Source organism: Morus notabilis, unplaced genomic scaffold (assembly GCF_000414095.1).
Source record: "Morus notabilis unplaced genomic scaffold, ASM41409v2 Scaffold307, whole genome shotgun sequence".
Classification (NCBI taxonomy): Eukaryota; Viridiplantae; Streptophyta; class Magnoliopsida; order Rosales; family Moraceae; genus Morus; species Morus notabilis.
This window is the reverse complement of record NW_010361515.1, coordinates 651,571-674,313: the sequence shown is the minus strand read 5'-3', so window position 1 is coordinate 674,313 and position 22,743 is coordinate 651,571. Positions and strand designations below refer to the sequence as shown.

Here is a 22,743-nt window from a genome sequence, read left to right as displayed (position 1 = left end):
GGTTTTTGGGGTAAAATGGACTTGGAAGATTCACTACATTCAACTAATTTCTTGTTAGTTTAGGACATTAAAATAGCTTGGATAAGTCGTATTTTGTGTTAAACTAAGATGTTCCTTGAAGACAAATGGTCGAGACTTTAGGATTTTTTTGACTTTTATGTTAAGGACGGAATTAGAGCGTAAAAATTTATTTAATAGGAACTATGACCGAATGAATATCATTACTAGATACGTCGAGTCATTTAAAATCCTCTAATAAACAAATTTAGCACCTTTAGCAATTCTATATCTATATGCTAGCTTGACTTCCATATACTTGCGTTATAGTGCTGAAATAAAAATTGTTCATAATACAAAATGATTCATAATTGAATCGAAACTGAGATTTTGATAGTAGGGTGCATTTACTTTGCACAAAAGAATAATGGAAAATGATGAGTGATTTTATTTTCCATCTAATTGTATATGCTTCCATACAAAATTAATAATGAATGAGAGTTTAGCATACTCATTGTCCATATAATATGGAGAACGAGGAAAAAAAATATCCACTTCATTAAGATTGGTTCTTGATTAAAAGAAGTGAATGTCAAATTTTTTATTTTTTTAAATAAATACCGCCACAAATAAGGCATAATATAAGAATGTCAAATTTACTTAGTAATTTTATAAGTCAATGGTTATTTAACTGTGTAAAAAAATAATTATTAAGAAGTTTACTATTCCTAAATTTAGTAACATTATAAAAAGAATTGAATTCCCTAAAAAAAAAAAAAAAGAAAGAATTGATTTGTTTTCCACTAAATTATATGATGTTGATAACCGTTTGTGTATCATGTCCATATAAGGATCTAGGCCCAATAGTGCATCCCGTGATGAGATTGGGCTCGATTTGTGGACCCAAGCCATTATCAGGGACCTCGCGTGGACCTTAGTTTGGTGGGCCATGGGTAACGATTCCATTTGTTTCTTAGTCTGATTCAATTTTAAGTCCCGCTTGGGGGTTTTAAAATAATTGGGCTAATGAATGAATGGATTATGGAGAATTTAACCCCAAAATTCGTTGTTTGCCTTTTAAGAGTCTTAAAAACCTTTTTCTCAGCCTTTGGAGACTTGAAAGTTCAGAATTTAAGTTGTGAAACCTTTCCTTCTAACGCCAGATGAGAGGTTTTTATGCTCCAGAGTATCTTCCTCCTGAACTGGCAAGGATTCATCTATGTGATAGTTGTTGCTTTGAAAGTGTCACTGTGGACGCCCCCACGGAGGCATCACCATAAATGCCACCATGAAGATACTTCCCATTATCCAAGACACTTCTCTGTGACCAAAGATACCCGTATGCTCTGAGAGACTCTCTTATGTCCGAAGGGTCTTCCCGTGCTCTATGGAAATTGAATGTGTCAGGTGCTCTAGCGACAATTGTTTAGCCAAAATCAAAAAGCGACGTTCTGAAGCTGATCTGACGTTTGTTCAAATCTCCGAGAGTAGAAGCGTCCACGGAGCACTAAATTTAGTCAAACACTTCATGATCTCCAAACCTGGGGAAGGTCTAATGCCAGCAAGATTTTCGGATATCGTCTCCAAATACAACCATTTTGGCCAATTTGTTTTTCAAAGAGGAAAGTCACCTGATGCAGGTGCTCTGAAGGAAAATGGTTCATACAGACCTCTGGCAATGCGTGACTGTATGGCTCTGGAGCAACCACTCAAGACTCATAAACCTTCTCCTATAAATACCTCTTAGCTTCTTCATTTCAGGGGATAAACATTACACTTTTGAGACTCTTTTTGACATACATTACACTTATAAGACCCTTTTTGATACACATTCTTTCTAAGAGATTATAACTTGTGTTCATCACTCTGAGAGTTGTTCTTCAAACTAGTGCTCTTAGCGTTTGAAGTCCTTCATAGAAATTTCACTCTAAAAATCTCAAAACACTTCATTTGATCTATCCAAACTCGCCTACAAGCTACATTTGAAGTTTTTGAGGTTTCTCCAAAGGTCCAAAAATCCACCTCCGTGGTTAGACTCTACCGTCCCGGAGCATACTTCAAGAAAACCATAAACTTCATCTGCTGATACACATTCTCGGAGGCAACTTGTGTTTGTTCTCCGAGCACCCCTTTGAAATAGCCTTATCCGTACTTTGCGAGTCTGACAACTGCTCTGGAGGCAACCCGTGCTTGTCTTCAGAGCATTCTTCCTCTAAAGCAACCCTATCTGCACTTTGCGAGTCAGACAGCCACTCCGGAGGCAACCCGTGCTTGTCCTTGGAGCATTCCTCTTCTAAAACAACCTTATCCACACTCTCCGAGTCAAATTTTCATCAACCGTTCGGTTACTACTCCCACCATACTTCATCCTCGCGATCTCCATGACTGAGATCAACATCTTCCCATGCGCATAATCAGGTGCCTCAGAGACTTGGCAGCAAAGTGGGTCCTATAATCTGATTTCTTCGGCTTACTTTGGGCTTAACCGATCCCTTCTTCTTTGTTAGAGGTCCTACTGTACAAGTTCCTCTGTGAACGCCGCGTCTTTCGTCCGCGTCAGTATCGACACCACCGAATCTGGTACTTACACGTGTATACTTTGTACACGTCCTACCCATTAAATCTACCGGACCCCAACATGTAATAAATAAGTAAATATTAGAAATGAACTCCATAATCCTCATTTCTAATCCTTTACTTTTTCTTTTTAAATCCCATTACTCTCCTATTGCATTTCTTTATCGTTTAACACAATCTTGTTTTATGGTTATTCAATGGGGTAGGGTTATTCTAGTTTCAAGCCTTTTACAATATTTTACGTTATAATACAATATAAAAAACATTGTCTAAAATGTGTTCTTAGGGTGTGTTCCTCTTTTAATACCGAACACAACATAAGATATACTTTGATCTAGTTCCTCTTTTGTCTTTGTGTGTGTTATTTGTTTATTTATTAAAGTTAATTGATAAGTACAATTTAAGAACCGGAGAATAGGTAACCGGAGGGGACATGAGAATTCAGAGTCTTTTTAAGCCCCTTCACTGATCACACGTACTTCCTCACAAGTCTCACAACTATCCAAACAAACAAACAAAACCCACGCAAAGACCATCATCACTCTCTCCCAAAAAACTTGAGAACTCTTCAAAAAAAAAAAAAAAATAATAATAATAACACATAAAAATGGTGAGTGGCCGAAAAACGACGTCGTCGTCGGAGACGGAGAATGGCGCCACGGGTGGGCCCCTGGCTATGGAAGTGGACGGTGATCATCGGAAAGTTGGTTTGGTCCTCCGGAAAGCTGACGTGGCGCAGGTGGCGCTGAGGCTGTTGTGCATGGCCACATCGGTGACGGCGCTGGTTTTCATGGTGACAGCCAGGGAGGCTAGCACTGTCTCCATCTATGGCTTTCCTCTCGCTGTTTATTCCAAGTGGTCCTTCTCTGATTCCTTCGAGTAAGCCCAACAAAGGAAAACTAACACTCCCTTTTCTTTGAAATTACTCCAATGCCCTCATTTTCTTCTTCATTTGGCAGTAATGATTTTGCTTTTGTAGTTTTAGAGCTCATCGTTCCTATTGATATCTTGTTTTGGTAAGAAATTTTTGCGTTGGGTTCTGTAAAATATTAAATGGGGTTGTCGATGAGTTTGAGTTTTTGCTTTTGGTTTGTTGATCTTTTCTCTTGGCAGGAAATTTTCCTTGGTTTTCTTTTCTCTTTTTCTTACTAACCAAGCAGGGGTGCCGTATTCGCCAATCAGGCCTATTTCGCATTTTTGCAGATTTTGGTTTTGTTTGTTTAGTGGTTTTCACGGAAAAATGACCGGAAAAAAGGGGGTCTTGTCTTCTTAGTTAGTTTGTCATGTTACGAAAGTTAATTGTTTAGTTATCTTGACGGAATTGCCCTTCTATTTAGTAAATTTGGCTGACATTCTTTCTAGTTTGATGGCATTCGGATGAAAAGAATCAGACGCGTGACATTTTTTTTTAAAGATTATTCTATTCCCATCTTACTTTTGTCACTTTTTGTAGGCTTTTATAACTATTTGAGTAACATGATATGTTACCGTTTGTCTTCCACTTCCTTGATGGAAACCTTTTGTTTTTCAGTTGAATTGAACAATGATATTGAAAGGCTCTGTATAATTAACTTTCCAAATTACTTGCTTTTCTTTTCACCTCTTTAAATTAGACCCTTTTTTTCCATCAGAACAAACAAAAACATTGATTTTAAGTGGGGAGGTGTCTTTTGTGCTGCATTAGGGTGTGAGTCATTTAATATGTGTGCCTTCAAGTTTGGTAGTTACAAAAAAAAAAAAAAAAGGTGCACAGTTAGATTGATGTGTTTTCAGGGGCTAAGCCACCCACGGACGAGGGTGAGCGGCTGCCTCATCTGAACCCTTTTTTTATTTCTTATGAAATTTTGAAATTTGAATTTAACACCCTAAAATTCTACATCCCATTAGCTCAGTCGCGCCCTCACCCCCCTTGACTAATGTTTCTGGTTCCGCCTCTGCGTGTTTTTGACACATAAGAACGAACTTCATTAGAAGAGTGATTTTGATGAGTACAAGTGAAAAAAAAAGTTAATGAATAATGATGAATTGTGGTGATGAGATAGGTATCTGGTTGGAGTTTCGGCAGCTGTGGCAGCTCACTCGTTGCTGCAATTCCTGATAAGCACATCGCGGCTGCTGAGAAGGTCTTCAAATATTGTTCCCTCCAGAAATCATGCGTGGCTCATTTTCGCTGCTGATCAGGTACTTCAGTCCTTCTTTGTGACTTCTATTTGAAGATTTATATTTTGCTTAATTATCTATTCTTGCAGCAATATATGGTACTTTGCTTATCTATTATGTGATGTTACATTAAAGGGTCTATATGTAATGACATTTGTTAAACATACCAGCTACTTTTGTCGTCCATGTTTCTCATCATTTTCAATCCACCTATATTCTGGATAGTAAACTAAGGAGTTGTTACATTAGCAAAATGTTATTTGATATTCAACGAGAAATTTTCCTCCCCAAGCACCAGTAGAGAGAAAATCCGAGGGACTTCATCGACGCTATCAAATTTGGTAGGATCATAATGGTTGTAACATTGACAGGGGATTGTCTTGATCCTGATATCAGCATTCCCAACTTGGTGTGAGGAACTTGAATTTTAAACTCTACGTCTTAAGGTAGATTCATGTGAAATTACCGTCAAGATATGCCTGCAAAAACAAAAGCTTTTACTTATAATAAATATTAATATAATAGTAAAGGTCCCTTGTGAACATACTCGATTATTATGTTTATATATATCTATATGTTTCATTTTTGCTCTTAGCTATGCGTGTTGATCTGATAGTACATTTGGGAGTACTAATTTTCAGGTGTTTGCATATGCAATGATGAGTGCTGGGTCAGCAGCATCAGGAGTGAGCAACCTGAACCGCACAGGAATCAAACACACGGCGCTTCCAAACTTCTGCAAACCTCTTCACATCTTCTGCGACCATGTCGCCATCTCCATCGCCTTCGCTTTCTTCAGCTGCTTGTTGCTCGCCATTTCTGCTGTTCAGGATGTCATCTGGCTCTCCAAGAACTAAAAACTAATAATCAATTAAAAGAAGAGGGGAAAAAAAACACCCCTGTTTCTGTCTCGACGTACGTACTTGGTGATATTCATGCTGTTGCGCATCTTATATAGAAGAATATGATCCCTAGAAAAACTGATCCACGTCTCTTATTAGTTTCAGCTGATCAAATCATGTCTCTGAATCAGTCGCTTTTGTAAAGATCAGTATCTCTAGTTCACACTACATTGTTTTGTCATGGGAATGAATGCCTCTTTGGCTGACGACCTCCCTTAGTTTAGAAGAATGTCTTATGTCAATTACTTTCATTTTCTTGTTTCCTTCTTCGTGTTTTGTTAATTATTTAAATTCCAATAAGATTGGTATATCATAAATTGAGGGGGATTGTTGCATAATTGCATTTTTTTTTACAACTTGAAACTATATTAGACACATGTCATTTTCTTGACTAAGGGTGTGTTCTTTTATAATTCAAATCACAATTTAAATTTTTTATGTGAGATAAAATAATGTAGCAAAATGGTTGGATTTGAATTTTGTGAGAAAAAATACTATTTAAGTTATGATTTGAGTTATGAAAATAACAAGTCTTAAGTAAACAAAACAATTTAGCAATTGCCCAGCTCACTTTTACGAAAAATAGGACAAGCGGAACATAATTTAGGCTATTTTATAGAACACCCTCTGGACATTTTTATATTTGGTAATTTAGTTCGTAAACTTTTTTTTTTTTGGCAATCAACACCACAAAGTTATAATTGTTGACACTTTCAATCCTTGTTGCTTAAATTTGTTAAAATCTTGACCCTTTTTTGCACCTAACTTTGCAAATAATAGCCTAATAAGGGCATTGATGTTCATTTTTGTTTATTTTCAATACAAATATATTTAAAAACTTGAGCTTAATTTAATTATAACTTAAATTTTAATTTAAATTTTAACATGAAATTTTAATAATACCAAACAAAAATATCATCAATGCGCTTTTTAGGTTGTCACTTGTAAGTTTGGCACAAAAAATTACTAAAATTTTAATGAATTTGAGCAACAAGAACTAAAAGTGTCAAAAAATAAAAGTTCTAGGGGTTGATTTTCAAGAAAAAAAGTTGGGTTAAGGGGGTGTTAATAACAAGAAAATTAGATGTCGTTTAGCGTTCATTGCAAGAATACGACCGCAAAGGGATTCATGGAAAAATGGAAATGACGTTCTTTCTACTTGGAAAGCACAACTCCAAAATACCAACGGCATGTCGTTTAGCGACTTAGAATCAAGAACTAAAAAATCATATTTACTTTTAAAAATCAGTTCTTTCCTATTGATTTACGTGTGATGTTTTCATTAGATCTTATCAAGTGGGAAAACCACTCATGCCCTTAAGGAACGATCCCGTTTGCAAGTAACATATCAACTTTCACAAAAAATTCCGTCATTGATTAAAGTGTGTTTGCAACATATTTTTAGATTTAAGGGAGCAATTGTAAAATTATAAATTCAGCAAACACATTCCCAATAAACAAGAAGTTCAAGGGATAATGGTGCAAAAATTCCAACTTAATTAAAAACGTCGCCGGGCGGCTCCCAGACTCTATCTCGAAGATTTCACAATTCACAGAGCACAGGAACAAGCGACCATGGAGGAGCTCCAGTGAGTGAGAGGGAGTGAGTACTACTGGGCAGCCTGCTCAAACTCGCTCATCTTCGTTTCATAGAGGAAATGTAGCGCCTTTCTACACAATCAGAAAACCTCCATTTCCATGGCTTGCCAGTGCCGTTTCGGCTCTTCTTCTTCCTCCTCATTCCTACCCTCATCCCCATTCCCAAACTCCACACCCAAAACCTCTCGCCGCTCAACCAAACCCCACATTCGCCCCTCGATCATCACCTCCCAATTCCCGACTCCGAACGCCGGTCGCGACGGCGCCGAAGATGACCAAACAAGGAGAAAATCCCAATTCGATTTCCTCAAGCTCTCCGTGACGCTGACAGTAATCTCCGCCTCTCTTCCCCAACCCAAAGCCGCCCTCGCCGCCGTCAAGGAGCGGAAGCGCGGCGCCAAGAAGACGGCGGCCAAAAAAGCCGAAGCCTTGTCGCCTCAGGAGCTCAAATCCTGGTCCCAGGGACTCCCTCTCGTCTCGAACCGTGTACCGTACACAGATGTGTTGGAATTGAAAGAGGAAGGTAAGCTTAAGCATGTGATTAAGCCTCCCGGTGTCGATTTGAGACAGCGAGCGGAACCTGTGTTGGTTGTTCTGGAAGATTCTAGAGTCTTGCGAGCGATGCTGCCGTCGATGGAGAGCGATAAGAGGTTTTGGGAGGATTGGGAGAGATTGAGCATCGATTCGGTATGTATCAACGCTTATACGCCTCCGATGAAGAAGCCGGAGTTGCCACCACCTTACCTAGGGTTTTTGAGGCGATTGCCGGAGTTCATGTTGTCGTTCACTAAGCCGAAGAAGGAGTCGAAGAAGGCAGCGGAGCTGAGGCGGGCGAGGGAGGAGTTCAAGAGGCATAGGAAGGAGGAGCTGGAGAGAATGAGGAATGAGCGGGAGATTATCGACAAGGCCATGAAAGTTCAGAAGAAAGAGGAGGAGAGGAGATTGAGGCGGGAGGCGAGGAAGAAGAAGTACGATGAGTCGTTGCGCGAGGCGCGCGACAATGAGCGGGACATGGCCAATTTCTGGGCGAACTTGGCGCAGGATCAGAACGTGGCGACGGCGCTAGGGCTTTTGTTCTTTTACCTTTTCTACAGAACGGTGGTGCTGAACTACAGGAAGCAGAAGAAGGATTACGAGGACAGGTTGAAGATTGAGAAGGCGGAAGCAGAGGAGAGGAAGAAGATGAGGGAGTTAGAGAGAGAAATGGAGGGGCTTCAGGGTGAGGACGGTGATGAGCTTGAGCAAGGGAAAGGCGGCGAGGACAATCCTTACATGAAGATGGCAGCGCAGTTCATGAAGTCCGGCGCTCGTGTACGGCGAGCTCAGAATCGGAGACTACCCCAATACTTGGAGAGGGGCGTGGATGTCAAATTTGAGGATGTTGCAGGGCTCGGGAAAATCCGGCTCGAGCTCGAGGAAATCGTCAAGTTTTTCACTCATGGCGAGATGTATCGCCGGAGGGGTGTTAGAATTCCTGGTTAGTAATGGCAATTCATAATTGAGGACTTGCTTAGTCTTATTAGCTTTGTCCCTTGTTTGTAATGATTGAAATCTTAGAGCTTAGTGATGTGCTTAATCACGGCAATGTGGTATTTGGTTTTGCTAATTTAGGTGGTATCCTACTTTGTGGTCCTCCTGGAGTGGGCAAGACTTTGCTTGCGAAAGCTGTGGCTGGTGAGGCAGGGGTCAACTTTTTCTCCATCTCTGCCTCTCAGTTTGTCGAAATATATGTTGGTGTTGGTGCTTCACGTGTACGAGCACTTTACCAAGAAGCAAAGGAAAATGTATGTGTTGTTATTAGATTAGTTTTCTATGCAAGCAAAGATACCTTTATAATGTGCATCTTTAATAAGATCTTTAGCTTGCATTTTGAATATAATGTAACATTATTAATGTTCGTTTTGTGATAGGCTCCGTCGGTTGTGTTCATCGATGAGTTGGATGCCGTTGGGAGAGAGCGTGGTTTGATCAAGGGTTCTGGTGGACAAGAACGTGATGCTACTCTTAATCAGGTTCGCGGCACATATTTAATTACCGTGCTTTTGGATGGTCTCATACTGCTTTTGTTCTTTTAAGGTCCAAATGTTTGTGCGAAGTGATATCAGTTATTGTGTCCGTACTTCAGCTTCTTGTATCCTTGGATGGGTTTGAAGGAAGAGGGGAAGTGATCACTATTGCTTCCACAAACAGACCAGATATTCTAGATCCAGCACTTGTAAGACCTGGAAGGTTTGATCGGAAAATATTTATCCCTAAGCCTGGCCTTATAGGTCGCATTGAAATTTTGAAGGTTAGAAACATTTCCTAATTTGTACATCCAAGTCCTGATTATTACATTTATAATATTTCAAGATTGCCGGTTTGCACTCTCTCCTGAGATTCTTATAGATTTCACTACCAGCTTTTATATTCATTTGGTTTTCATTTCCTGGTTATAGGTCCATGCTCGTAAGAAGCCCATGGCTGAGGATGTGGACTATATGGCTGTTGCTAGCATGACTGATGGAATGGTTGGTGCAGAGCTCGCCAACATTGTTGAGGTTGCTGCTATCAACATGATTCGTGATGGGAGGACTGAGGTAATTCCTTACGTAGAATTGGACCTTCCATTATTAACAAAAGAAGTGTTAATTTTTGTTTTTTTTTTTGTTTTTTTTGTTTTAAAACTTTACATCTCTAAGTTAGGCTGCTGAACATTGACAATTACATAGCAAGGACATCTCTTTTAAGTTTCCCTTAGAATTCGGTGCTTACGGAATGAGTTGTTTATAAGGTTTGATAGTCCTAGGATTGAATATTTAAGTGCTGTTAAGTTAGACCTGCTATTTGATAATCGCCTATTTGATGTTCTTAATACTGCTCTCAGCAAAGAATTGTTTTGGACAATTGCAGATCACTACTGACGATCTATTGCAAGCTGCTCAAATGGAAGAAAGGGGAATGCTAGACAGAAAAGAGAGGAGTTTTGAGACTTGGAAGAAAGTAGCTATTAATGAAGCAGCAATGGCTGTTGTAGCTGCGAACTTCCCTGATCTTAAAAATATTGAGTTTGTATGATCCTAAACCTTTTATGGATTGACTTTCAATATGCCTGTTTTAATTCGTTTATTATTTTTGAAAGTAATCTTCTGAATTTGGCTGCTGATCTCTCAGACGTGTCCTTCTCATAAGCATAGAATGGTAACCATTTATCAATCTAATTGCAGGTCACTATTGCTCCTAGAGCTGGCAGGGAATTAGGTTATGTTCGGATGAAAATGGATCCAATCAAATTCAATGAAGGAATGCTTACGTATGGGTTTTCCTTTGTATTGCTCGTTCTTTCTCTACTCACCGTTGCTAATTTTGACACGACCATTATTAACCCATGAAATTGCATGCAAAACCTTTCCTTATCTATCTTTTCACGTTTCTTTTATCTGTTTTCTAATTCATGGCAGTCGACAATCCCTCCTGGATCACATCACCGTTCAGCTAGCACCACGTGCAGCTGATGAAATTTGGTTTGGTGAGGATCAGGTACGAAAATCTTTAACCTTTTATTTCACTTGAGATAGAACAGAAAAGAAAAGCTTGATGTTTCAACGGGCCTTGTATTCCAAGATTTCCTTTTCCTTTGTAAGCAGAGTATAATTAGTTTAGCTTGCTGGAGTTGTTACTCTAAGCTGATGAGGTCAAAATTTTCTTAATGGGTTCCATATTTCAGTTGAGTACAATATGGGCTGAAACGGCAGACAATGCACGATCAGCTGCACGGACTTTTGTTCTTGGTGGCCTCTCTGACAAGTATCATGGATTGTCCAACTTTTGGGCCGCTGACCGAATCAATGTAATTGAATGTCTTTATGCCATTTCATTTCCCTAATCCAAAAGAACTCGTCTCTTTTTATAGACAAAATATTATGGTTGAACTCTGGGGTGGCGATACTTATGCAAAACTTAAAATTTTTCAGTACCTTGATTCAGAGGCATTGCGGATTGTTAACATGTGTTATGAACGTGCCAAGGAGGTAATGCAAAGATTCATTTCATGGTGATCTATCTATCTTTTTACTATACTGGGACTCACTTATCATTGTCTTCCATATCAGATCCTGCACCAAAACCGGAAGCTCATGGATGCGGTGGTTGATGAACTTGTCGAAAAGAAAAGTTTGTCTAAGCAAGATTTCTTGCGCCGAGTAGAGTTGCATGGTTGCTTCCAACCTATGCCACCTAGTGTACTTGATCTCCGGGTAGAAAAACGTAAACAGTTCCAAGATCTGATGATGAACCAAAATAAAATAGCTTCAGGAAGCAATATATGAGCAAATGCTTGTATTTTAAGGCTCTTGGTCCATTGGCAGCTTGGGTTCGTTGGGCATTTTGGCGGGGTCCTGTCTTTTTATTTTGCAGCCTAGGCGGCTTGGAAAACGACATGAATTTGAATCACAGTTTTGAATTTTGACACCGTTTCATTCTTTATCCTTTAATTAACATAGTTTTCTGAACCGAGTCTTATACTCGTGTGATGTATATTGTTCACTTTTTATACAAAAAGATGAAAGGATTATGTATCTTTCGCTTGGTTTCTTTGGCCACCTGAACATAGTGGTCATAGAATTCGATTGAAATATTCCCTTTAGAAAAAAAATAAAAAAAATAAAAGCTTGCATGGCCTTTTCTTTTTCTTCCTGTTTTTTCTTAATTGGATTTTCAAAACTCCTTTTAAAGGGCTGGTCCATATGCATAATGCCAAATATGGACGTGCAAGCTGAAGGATGTCTCGCCTGCCCATATTAATATATTGTTTTTACTTTTTACCTCGTTAAATCTTGCTAGTAATTAATTTGTCCTCTTTTTTTTTTTTTTTTTTTTTTTTTTTTTTTTTTTTTTTAATGTTCCCTGGTGATGATTATCTTCAGTAATCCAGAATTCTCGGATGATATGGGTCCTGTTTAGAAGCATGATTAACGTCACCACAACAACACGTTCTCTTTCTGTTCTTTAAAAAAAAAAACAAAAAAAAACAAAAAACCTGTTAAAAGCAAACAACAGACACGTGCTCACAAACGACGTATTCGAGAAATAACCGCCACATCCCACCACGTTTCTCATGGCCACCCCACGATCTCAAATCCTACACAATTCATATACACATGTGTGTGTATATATATTCACCAAAATCAAATATATTGTCTCTTCCGAGGTCGCATTAGTAATCTACCACAATCTTCAGCAAACTCCATTTCTAAAACCATTTTGAAGATAAAAGTAGAAAGATAAAGATCATCAACAGAAACATGACTTCTAAATCCATGGCTCTCTTCAACACTTTGATGATGGTCTTCTTCCTCTTCATGAATGCTCCACTACTCGAAGGTTCTAGAGACTTCAAAGTAGGCGATAATTTGGGCTGGTTGGAGCCTGACATCAACAACGTCACCTTGTACAATCAGTGGGCTGCAAAGCATCGTTTCCAAATTGGAGATTCTCTTGGTAAGTAATAAACTAACATGTTGTTTCTTGCCATTTACTAAGTTTCATAAATTGTGAAAAATAAATGCATTTTCACTAAATTGTCTCATTTTTTGGTCATCTTCTATGTATGTTTACAGTTTTTGAGTACAACAATGACTCGGTTCTTGTGGTGGAGAAATGGGGCTACTACCACTGCGACACAAGCAAGCCAATCATTGCCTTCAACAACGGCAACAGCACTGTCAAACTTGACAGGCCTGGCCTCTTCTATTTCATCAGTGGAACTTCCGACCACTGCAAAAGGGGCCAGCGAATGATCGTCGATGTTCTGTCCCCGAGGTCTCCGCATTCCACTGCTGCTCCACCCGACGCAGCAGCGTCTCCTTCGCCCGCGCAGAGCTCGGGAGACGCGGTGTCCACGGTCACTAGTAGCTCACTTGTTATGGCTCTTCTTGTTTCTACTGTTGCGACCTTAGTATGATTTGAACCATTGCAGTACTTATTAATTATGGTCACATTGTTTATTGGTTTTGTTTTGGTAGTCCGTTTTGAGTCGGATTCCGGATGTTGGAATCTTCTGTTCCTTGTTTTCATTTGACATTCATTCAGTATTGAACATTGTTGGGCTTATTTCAGTTACATAAGTTAGGATATTCACTGATGTTGTAATTCTTATTTGTTTCAATGCTTGTTCATTTATCTTGGTTTAGTCAGCATAACGTGGGACCTAATTATAATATCCAAGTCCAAGTAACAAAAAAAAAATGCTATTAAACAAAGGTTAAGATTCTATATTGCATTAGTCAAATTTATATTCTCCTCACTGTGGTCTGCTTTTGAAGTCACAAACCGTAGTCTAAAGTTCTTAAATAAAATTAAAAAAAAAAATTTATGCGATATTGGAAAACAAAGAAACATTCCTCGCGTCATGGTCCATTTGGTTGGCCTTGTTGCTATAACTTTCCAAAGTTACTTATGGAGATTGAACATTCAACCAACTCTCTTAGCTTGGTCATATAATCCAATTAGCTGCTTGCCTCTTTCACCTTTCAACCATGATAATCTTAATACTTTTCTCCCTCTACAATTTTTTCTCCAAGTTTTTGCTTGATATGAAGACCTTAACAATACTAGAAAATCATTGCTCTTAAAAATAACAATCTTTACGTATCCCACGTTGATCCAAATTAATTATATCCTTCCTAAGGTTATCCACTCTTGCGCATTAAACTATATAAAAGTTGTTCTACCTTCTATATTTCAGTCATATCCTTATTCTTAGTAAATTTTTATTTTTGGCAAAAAATGTTAAATTTGCATCAGAATGAATGGTCTGTATTTCTGTGCTGCAATTTTTTTTCAACTGGGAAAGGCAAAATTAGCTTGGGACTTTTTTATTTTTTATTTTTGAACCTTGCCATACCATTTCTTAAAATCATATCTAATACAGCAAGGATGAAAACGACTTCGTAAAATATAATGTAGTCAGTCAAGGACGAAGTCAAAGTCTTCTCTTTTGTCATGACGGTGTGTTTGGAGTCCTTTTCTTGTCGAACAACGCGTTATATTGATACTCTAGAAGTAACTGTTGAGGGTATGAAATTGGTGTGGCCAGTACTTGAGGGCCTCGTACGACAAGGAATTTGTCATATGTGCTTTAATTAAAAAAAGCAGTTTATAGAGTTGAATACAGGGCATAAAAAGATTGATTATGTTGCAAATAAAAGAGAAAAACCAATTTAAAGTAATTCAAAGTAATGAAACATGAGATAATCACATATTTGCTGACAAGTTGTAAGCTAGTGAATCCGTAACAGGTCCTAAATAGAAGTGTCTAAATCATTATTGATCAATATGAGTGATATCCTTGTTGGTAGGAGCTCTCAACATCAGAATTTTGGCTTCCCATTTCATCATCTGCAACACCCCATCTCCCCATCAACTTTCTCCACTTCGATTTCCTGAGCCAGTGCTCAACCAGCAGCACAATTAGACCAATAAAAATTATGCCCAAAGTTGCACCACTCACAGCCAGAAGAGCCACAAGCAGGAATTCCGAGCCCTGGCCACGAGGCGTCACCACCCATGTGGCTGCAATATAGCCTGTTGCCATGAACGCCACAGCCACCCACATGGCCTTGTGAGCAACAACCAACAATCTCATCTGCGGCTTTCTTCGAAAGGGTATGATGCTGACAAGAACAACGACTATTGAGAGAGACGTGAACAATGCCACATTGTTGCTTATTGCAAAGACTTTGAAAGCCTTTGTTGTGCCCAACATTGACTTCCCTTTCATTGGCCCTTCCTGGTAGATGCCGCCTGGTGGGGTCATCCCAGCAGCAAAGGTTACCGTGGCGATCAAAACGGCGACTAGTATGATAGTGTTCCTAGCGTTTTGTATTCCCTCACTGTGAATCATGTGATGCTTCTCTAAGCGAGTATTGCAACGTTCTCTTGATGATTCCGCTGTGTGTCTTTTGCTGCGAGTAGTCCTGTGATGTTGGAAATTGGCCATTGGAGAAAAGGACTCCTGTTTGTACATTTCGTTGGTGATTTTCTCTTGAACTTGGTTCTGGGGTGATGACACTTTAGACTTTCTTTGGTTCCCTTGCTGAAGATAAGCTATCTCTGCAGGCATTGAGGACAAAGCATTCTCATTCATGGATATATCCGATTCGAATATGTAACTTAGCGTTGAAGATAATGCCTCCGGCGAACAAGTTATGACTTCTGTGCTCCTTTCTCCTCCAGCTCTTGCAAAAACAGTCTCAAGGTGTCGAGTTTCTGCGCTGTCCTTAGTGTGATCAAGAAGATCAAGCGCTGTTTGACCTTTAGAATTCCGAGTATTGACCTCCACCTTTGTTTCGTTGACCAAGAACTTAGCAATCTAAAACAACCACAAAATAAAAAAGTAACTTGAGAGTTCTTATATGTACTACTAAAATAAACTTATAGAAGAATTCTAACGTAGAGAAATCCATATACTAAAATATTATAATCCGTTTCGTTCCTCACCTGATTCCGCCCCCCTGTAACCGCAAGATGCAAGGCGGTGTTACCATATCGGTCTTGACAGTGAAGGAGATTTGTGGCCTTAGAGAAGTGCACCAAGAAAACCAAGGCTTGAAATTTGCCATATCTCACAGCCAAGTGAAACACTGACTCTTCCTCTTTGGTAAGGTAATGAAAAGCAGCGGGAGATTTTCGCGCAAATTCTTCAAGGACAGTAACTTCGCCATGTATTGCAGCCAAATGCAACGGTGAGTAACCATTGTGGTTGTATTGCAGTGCAAGATTCGGATCACGCCTCAGAAGCATCCAAGTTATCTCTATGTGCCCTTCATTACAAGCGTAATGCAAACTCGAGTTTCCTTTCTCGTCAACCTTTTGAGCCATATGTGGACTCATGTTTAGTATCTCCCTAACAACATCTGCACAAACAACTCTTATATTATAGATCATAGAAAGCTAAAACTTAAGAAAAACAATCCAAAATATAGGACAAACTACTCTAATCCAAATCTACCTGTGTGTCCTCTTGATGCAGCCACATGGATGAGAGTGTGATCAAGGCCAACAACTTCCTCAAAATCAAGAATCCCGGGCTGTTTCATAAGGAAAGTCAACGAGTCGAGATGTCCAAGACTGGAAGCCAAGAAAAGTCCAGACTGTTTATAAGAGTTGAGCTTGAAAGCTGCCCTGGGATTAGCCTCTAACAGCAGCCTCAAAACATTTGGATTCCCTTGGCGACAAGCTTCGTGAACTGGGGTCTCCGATTCCTCGTTCTCGGCAGCAACCATTTCAGGACACAGCTTTGTGATCTCCAAGACTATGTCAATGTGTCCAAACTTTGAAGCCAAATGTAAAACAGTATTCAAGCAAGCTGTTTTCTGCTCAAGAATTCCTTCATTTTCTCCAACCAAGCCAAGGAATGTCCGTACGTCGTTGCTGCTAATTGCCTCCAACATCTTTGGATCCATTTTAAGGTGTGACTAAAGAGAGATTGGTTAGAAGAATACTGTATACAAAGATTCCTATTTATGTGTCATAGAAGTGGTAAATTCTTGGAAAATATGATATAGAGCTTGTGACTTGTAAAGCCAGAGAAGTTGAACAAGAATGAGAAACAATATAATATTTATTAATTTATTTATCATTCAGTATGTTGTTGTGATTTTTCCTTACCAAAACAGTGCTATATACTACAAGTTCTCAAGGAATGTGAGTCAGTCAAAGATTCCAAGTATGATGAAGGAATATCAGTTTTGACAAAATGTGCTCTTATAGTGCTAAGAACAAAAATTATAGACTACAGAGAAAAAGCAGAGGAACTTTGAATATTAGATCTTTCTCTCACCCCTAATGGCCATTGCCAAACCTCGTCTACCATGACATCAAATCATGTGGAAGAAATAGTCTTATTTTAAAAAAAAAAAATGCTAATATTGTTTATTCGGGGAAGCTTCGTCCTCAATTTTTGTCAAAGCACGTCCCTCAAATACGAATTGGAATACTTTCCCTAAGTCCTCTCAAAGGTAAGATCATACTCCTAGAATATGTTGATAGAATCAAAGTTAGCCCATTTTGATGTTGTTAAACTGAACTTAGATCCTCTATCTAATTTTAAGAAGACGTTTGGTTCATGGATTAGAATCATGAGATTAGAATTATTTTTTATTTACGTGTATTTTTTGTGAGAGAAAACACTGTAGCGAACCATGAACTATGATTCGAATCAGGGTATGAATCCCCTTACCAAACACAAGTGTCTTAATTGGTGTCTAATCAATCAAATCATCATATAATAAGCACAAAAAAATTAGTTAAAAAGTTGTTTGAACTTTTTATACGACGTGGCATAATTTAATTAATTAGACACCAATTGGATCACTAAAATCAGATGTAAGTCTGAGTTCTATTAAGCTTGCTTCTTTAGTTCTTCCATTGAACTAGCCCAAAAACTAATAGTTAATTATTGCACGTGAAATGTATACTAGACCCTTTATGAAAAATGTTATGAAATTTACGTCTAGGGATTATTGTACGTGAAATGTATACTAGACCCTTTATGAAATACTTTAAGAAATTTACGTCTAGGGATTATTGTATGTGAAATGTATTTCTAGGATTATTGTATGTGAAATATATACTAGACCCTTTATAAAAAAAACTTTATGAAATTTACGTCTAGGGATCATTGTACACGAAATGTATACTAGACCCTTTATGAAAAACGTTATGAAATTACGTCTAGGGAAATCAAATATTGCCCAAGCGATATGGAGGGAGGATCCCTAAAGACTGACTTGGTACACTTGACTCTTGAGCAACGTTTGCATTATTTTGACTTAGGAATTTATGCGGAAATTCTGAATTTTGAAGAAGTTACTATCTTTAAGTTATACAAGACATCAGTCGACGTGACAAGAAACGTACCTTGAGAAAAGTTAGCAAAACGAAAACGACAAAAATAATTCACAAACGACGATAGAAAGGTTGGTTATGGATTCATTAAAAAAAAAACAAAAAACAAAAAAGGATATGAGTTGTTGCTCCTGACGCATCACGTGACACCCAAGAGATAAGCAGAGGCCTTTATGGTATTCACAGGAGATGCTTGACGACAGTATTTATTCTTCTCCTTGTCATTCCAATTATCCTCCATTGTTTCGATTTTAAATTTTCTGTGAGAAACTTTTAAAAAAATTGTTTTTAACTATGTTAAAGGAAGAAACAGCTGTTACAAGAAGCAGCTGAGTGTTTAATAAATTATAATTATAATAGCTGTGCTGATTCTAAAATTAGTATAATAACATTTGGTAAATTTTAATGTTGAATTACTGTGAGTATGTAAAATGACTAAAATAAACATGATATGAAACTTAAGTATATTAATTATTTTTGATATTTAGAAATATTTATTTAACTTAAAAAAAACATAATGTTATGATTTTGAGTTTTTTAACAATAAACACAATATAGTTACAACTAAAAAGAGCATTTATGAATAATCAATTTGTTGAACAAAAAAGTACATTTCATATTCAAAAAACTGACATAGTCATTAAAAGAATTAAGTCGTGTTCATTAAACTTGTCATAATTTAATCTCGTAATACGAAATGTCATTGTAGAATAATGTCTTAAACATAAAGCAATAAAACCACACTAAAAGAAAACACCAATGTCTCCAACATGAATACAACAAGAAGACCAAACTAAAAGAGAATAACAATGTCTCAACCATCAATACAACAAGAAAACCGCACTAAAAAGAAATGAGAAATGGAAATCTAAGTGGAGGATCCTAGCCCATGTTCAAACTTAAGCCACATTCTCTTCTTCTTCTTCATTTCTCTCGAATATAGGAAGCTAGAAGAGACGTAGATATGCTGAGAATAGACGTAGATATGCCTGTCAAATAGACGTAGATATGCTGAAAATGCCAAACACCAAACCAGTATTCTCAAGAAACCTTAGCTCTAACTAAATATTACATCAAAATGAGCAATCGATTTTAAAATTAAATGTCAAAGAAAACATATATAGGAAGCTAGAAGAGAATATTTCAGTTCAAATTTAACTCCTATAACTGTATGGAGGAGCATCTCTTGAGTCATTGAGCTGCACAACCTGGAATTTCAAAGGTCAGAGCACCCCTTTTTATGGCGCTTATTTGTCTTAAAAACCTATCTTGTCGGGGCATTCCGATGCCCTGTGTCCAGATCTCCCGCAGTTGAAACACGAACCTCCGAAACTTCTGTGTGCAAGTTCATATGTCATGTCACTACTTCATAATTAATGCCGTAGCAAGATTTACAAAGGGAAGTGGGCACATACCTGTCACAATTTCATAAAGAAACTTACGTTCTCATGCAAATATGGCTATAGTGAAAAAGTAAGGAAAATTCAAATAGTAACCTTGGTGATCTTGGAAATAGTGTTCCCGGAAGGTAGAAGATTCAGCTTAAGTTAAAGCCCGGGTATTGAAAAATTATCACATGTTAAGCCCTATCCCATTCCATCCCAGTTCCTTTGAACTCACAACATATCACCATATAAAAATGAAAACTCAACGACAGGCAAGATATCATGGCTCAAGTGTATAACCAGTAACATAAGAGCATTTACCTGCCCATGTTCCAATTGAATGCAGGCACCTGAATGAAGTATATCCAAAGCTTCCATATACCTCTGAGCAGAGACATATTTGCAATAAAGCATGCATTCTTCATCAGTGAGACATACATGAATCGATAACAAGCGGGTTTCTGCTAGAAGTTAATCATTATCAACAATGTCGAAAAGGACAGCATCCGCATTCGATATTCATACATGAAATTCGTAATAATTAAGTTCTCCCAGCCGAGGGATAGATATTATGAACCCAGAAAGTTCATCAGAAAGTAAACAACAAATAATTTCTACAATGATGTATAAATGTCCCAGTGTATGCATATCTCCATAAACTTAAAACAATGTTCATACCTTGCACTTATAGATTTATACATTTGTTGGGCTCCATAATAATTACCCTCTTCAACAACTTTCTTTAACTTCTCAATATTCCGCAATGAAATGCAAAATCACGGTGCACCATTGAAACTGGTAATCGTTATTTTTGACGAAAAATCGGTAATCATTATCAACATAGATATATGCGATTGAATTAATCATCATTTTTTTTTATCTGAAAATGCAAAATTGAGGCTACATTCCTCTGTAACCAAGCAAATGTATGGAAAGTAAAGAAATTGGCATTAAGAACACAACAATAAGGAATTACTTTCTTTCTACTTCTTCAATTTTTGTACTAAAAATTATAGTAACAAGCAACAACACAAAAATTCCACCTTTTTTCGCAATCTCAATCTACTTCCCACAAAAACCAAATTCAGAAACAAAGTAATAGCCATCAAAATTTGGAGGAGAAAAAAAAAAAAACTGTTGTATTTTAAAACCCAGAAAACAAACACAAAGCGAGTCTTTATGGAGACCAAGTTGCCAATTTGTTTTCCCGGCAACCAAACATAGAGAAAGGAATTAGTTAGTTTAGGGGCGTAGTACCTCTTGAGCTGGGGGTAGTACGCCTCTCTTAGGTCTCTCCCGCGACATGGCTTCGAGATCTGAATTGGTCCCGAACAATTCCAAACAAAAAAAGCAAAAAGACAAACTCCAGCAACCTCAAATGAACAAAATATCACCGACTACCAAATTCCACCCAAATGAACTAGACTGTGACAGAGGAGAAGAACGGCAAGAAAAAGGCTTCAGCCATTTACGGATCCGAAACCCTAACGACCTCTCTCCCATCGCCGTCGTACAGAAGCGAGCCCATCATCCAGTACTCGACGCTATGTTGCCGCTTAAGGCCGGAGTTCTTCGGCCAGGGCGGCCACGTTTGGGCAGTGACCGGCATCTGGCCGGACCTCCAGCGGTTGAGCATGTTGACGTTGAAGCGGCGGGGGAGATCGTAGAGGAAGAGGAGAGGAAAAGGACCGCGAAGAGCACAATTTTTTTGGGTCTGGAATTGTTTTCATTCAGCAGGGGTAAAGTTGTAATAACGAAAATTTCATTAAAGAGGCCTTTTAGATTCCCGCACAATGTAAAATTTGAACTGCTCCTGATTTTAGCTTCAAATTCTCCTTAAATTCTTTCAGAAGCCCTTTTTTATATTTTTACCAAACACAAAAAAATAGTTTTTGCTGGTTAGATAATCTATTTTGAGCTCCCAAACACAAAAAAAATAGTTTTTGCTGGTTAGATAATCTATTTTGAGCTCCTAAAATTCCTACCAAACTAAGCCTTTGTCTTTGTTCTATACGTCATGTTGTCTATCGTTAGATCCATTCAACTGGGATAATGCTTGTTTATCGATGCTTTTTTTTCCTTTTTTTTCGGTGTTGGCCGTTTAATTTGTTAAATTTACTTTTAGAGTGTATGAGTATAAATTTTTACTTTTTACTCTTAATCAATATCCTTTTAATTAATATAATTATTTAATTAAAAAGTATATTAATTTAAAATAAAAGATAAAAATTTAGACTCATGCACGTGTTTATCTCATTTCTCTAAAAATAAATAAGGTTAAAACGACAATAAATAATTAAATGTAATCCTGAACTGAAGTCGAGACGGGTCGAGATCGAGGTCGTGTTTGGGGCCGATCCAAATCTTTGAACCAAATAATCTTAAGCATTGATGCAATATTAGTAAGGGACTAATAAAGCGCATCAGTAAGGGATTACATGAGTAAGTTTTTGAGCTACTCTATTGGGTGTTTCCGTGGATTATAAGGGACCATTCGAAGTAAGGGTCTAAGGTAATGCTTGGGGTGGTCCCGAGTTTACCTGTGTTCTTATACTGTTTAATTTTAATCTTTTCCCTCCGCTTTTAAAAATTCTCCCTTTACTAAATATCTGATTTGGGTCGGATTCTATAGCCAAATAGTTTGTGATTTTCAACTACCTAATCCCTAAAATTTATGATTTTTCTGCTCATAAAGAGAAACCTTTATTAGGATTATTAAAATGATGTGTTTACCATCCCCTAGTGACTCACGTGTGGTCACCTTTTTTTCTTTTTTTGTTTTTTTGTTTTAAATAAGAATTTTAACAGTGGTTTAAATAACACTAATTTAAAGTTAAGAGTGGTGAAGTATGAGTTTTAAAATTCAGGAATCTAAGTGGAAATGGGTGTAAAGGCACGGGTAAGAGTAACCTTAAAATACTTTTTGAACATTACATAATTACAAGAACGTAGAAGTGATAATACCTAAACAGATCTACGGAAAACACTTTTTGAACATTGCATAATTACAAGAATGTAGAAATGATAATACCTAAACAGATCTAAGGAAAACAATTGAACACTTGCTACTACTATGCTAGGCCCAAGCATGCTACATCATAAACTTGACATAAAGAATGAAAGTACATAACCAAATTCAGAAATGTGTTATCACCATGTGAATTCCACTAGCTAATTGGATATATTTGACCTGCGCTTGGGAAGTCAAAAAAAAAAAAAAAAAAAAAAAATATAAA

At 37.7% G+C, this 22,743-nt stretch overlaps 4 protein-coding genes across 4 annotated transcripts; 3 read left to right on the top strand and 1 right to left on the bottom strand.

Annotated features, from left to right (window-relative positions):
* Positions 1-3,073: 3,073 nt before the first annotated feature.
* LOC21408922 (CASP-like protein 3A1) lies at positions 3,074-5,957 on the top strand. Its single transcript, XM_024166758.1, has 3 exons — positions 3,074-3,453; positions 4,617-4,755; positions 5,376-5,957. The coding sequence occupies exons 1-3, from the start codon at positions 3,182-3,184 to the stop codon at positions 5,589-5,591; spliced, it is 627 nt and encodes a 208-aa protein (XP_024022526.1). The 5' UTR covers positions 3,074-3,181; the 3' UTR covers positions 5,592-5,957.
* Positions 5,958-7,018: 1,061 nt separating this feature from the next.
* Positions 7,019-11,791, top strand: LOC21408921 (probable inactive ATP-dependent zinc metalloprotease FTSHI 2, chloroplastic). The gene is made up of 11 exons (XM_010099822.2): positions 7,019-8,712; positions 8,847-9,019; positions 9,146-9,247; positions 9,361-9,525; positions 9,674-9,814; positions 10,128-10,286; positions 10,442-10,527; positions 10,676-10,754; positions 10,942-11,064; positions 11,189-11,245; positions 11,327-11,791. The coding sequence occupies exons 1-11, from the start codon at positions 7,335-7,337 to the stop codon at positions 11,540-11,542; spliced, it is 2,679 nt and encodes an 892-aa protein (XP_010098124.1). The 5' UTR covers positions 7,019-7,334; the 3' UTR covers positions 11,543-11,791.
* A 673-nt stretch (positions 11,792-12,464) lies between these two features.
* Positions 12,465-13,242, top strand: LOC21408920 (mavicyanin). The gene is made up of 2 exons (XM_010099821.2): positions 12,465-12,713; positions 12,833-13,242. Exons 1-2 carry the CDS (start codon positions 12,518-12,520, stop codon positions 13,174-13,176), a joined length of 540 nt encoding a protein of 179 aa, XP_010098123.1. The 5' UTR covers positions 12,465-12,517; the 3' UTR covers positions 13,177-13,242.
* A 1,302-nt stretch (positions 13,243-14,544) lies between these two features.
* Positions 14,545-16,797, bottom strand: LOC21408919 (ankyrin repeat-containing protein At2g01680). Its single transcript, XM_010099820.2, has 3 exons — positions 16,225-16,797; positions 15,714-16,129; positions 14,545-15,585 (listed from the first exon to the last, which is right to left on the bottom strand). Exons 1-3 carry the CDS (start codon positions 16,676-16,678, stop codon positions 14,545-14,547), a joined length of 1,911 nt encoding a protein of 636 aa, XP_010098122.1. The 5' UTR covers positions 16,679-16,797.
* Between the last annotated feature and the right edge of the window lie 5,946 nt (positions 16,798-22,743).

Coding starts and splice junctions, on each gene's coding strand:
- LOC21408922 (XM_024166758.1), top strand. CDS start 3,182: ATGGTGAGTGGCCGAAAAACGACGTCGTCGTCGGAGACGGAGAATGGC. Junction 3,454..4,616: donor TCCTTCTCTGATTCCTTCGA/GTAAGCCCAACA, acceptor GTGATGAGATAG/GTATCTGGTTGGAGTTTCGG. Junction 4,756..5,375: donor TCATTTTCGCTGCTGATCAG/GTACTTCAGTCC, acceptor ACTAATTTTCAG/GTGTTTGCATATGCAATGAT.
- LOC21408921 (XM_010099822.2), top strand. CDS start 7,335: ATGGCTTGCCAGTGCCGTTTCGGCTCTTCTTCTTCCTCCTCATTCCTA. Junction 9,248..9,360: donor GTGATGCTACTCTTAATCAG/GTTCGCGGCACA, acceptor TCCGTACTTCAG/CTTCTTGTATCCTTGGATGG. Junction 11,246..11,326: donor GTTATGAACGTGCCAAGGAG/GTAATGCAAAGA, acceptor CTTCCATATCAG/ATCCTGCACCAAAACCGGAA.
- LOC21408920 (XM_010099821.2), top strand. CDS start 12,518: ATGACTTCTAAATCCATGGCTCTCTTCAACACTTTGATGATGGTCTTC. Junction 12,714..12,832: donor CCAAATTGGAGATTCTCTTG/GTAAGTAATAAA, acceptor GTATGTTTACAG/TTTTTGAGTACAACAATGAC.
- LOC21408919 (XM_010099820.2), bottom strand. CDS start 16,678: ATGGATCCAAAGATGTTGGAGGCAATTAGCAGCAACGACGTACGGACA. Junction 16,130..16,224: donor TGCATCAAGAGGACACACAG/GTAGATTTGGAT, acceptor TTGTTTGTGCAG/ATGTTGTTAGGGAGATACTA. Junction 15,586..15,713: donor TTACAGGGGGGCGGAATCAG/GTGAGGAACGAA, acceptor TGGTTGTTTTAG/ATTGCTAAGTTCTTGGTCAA.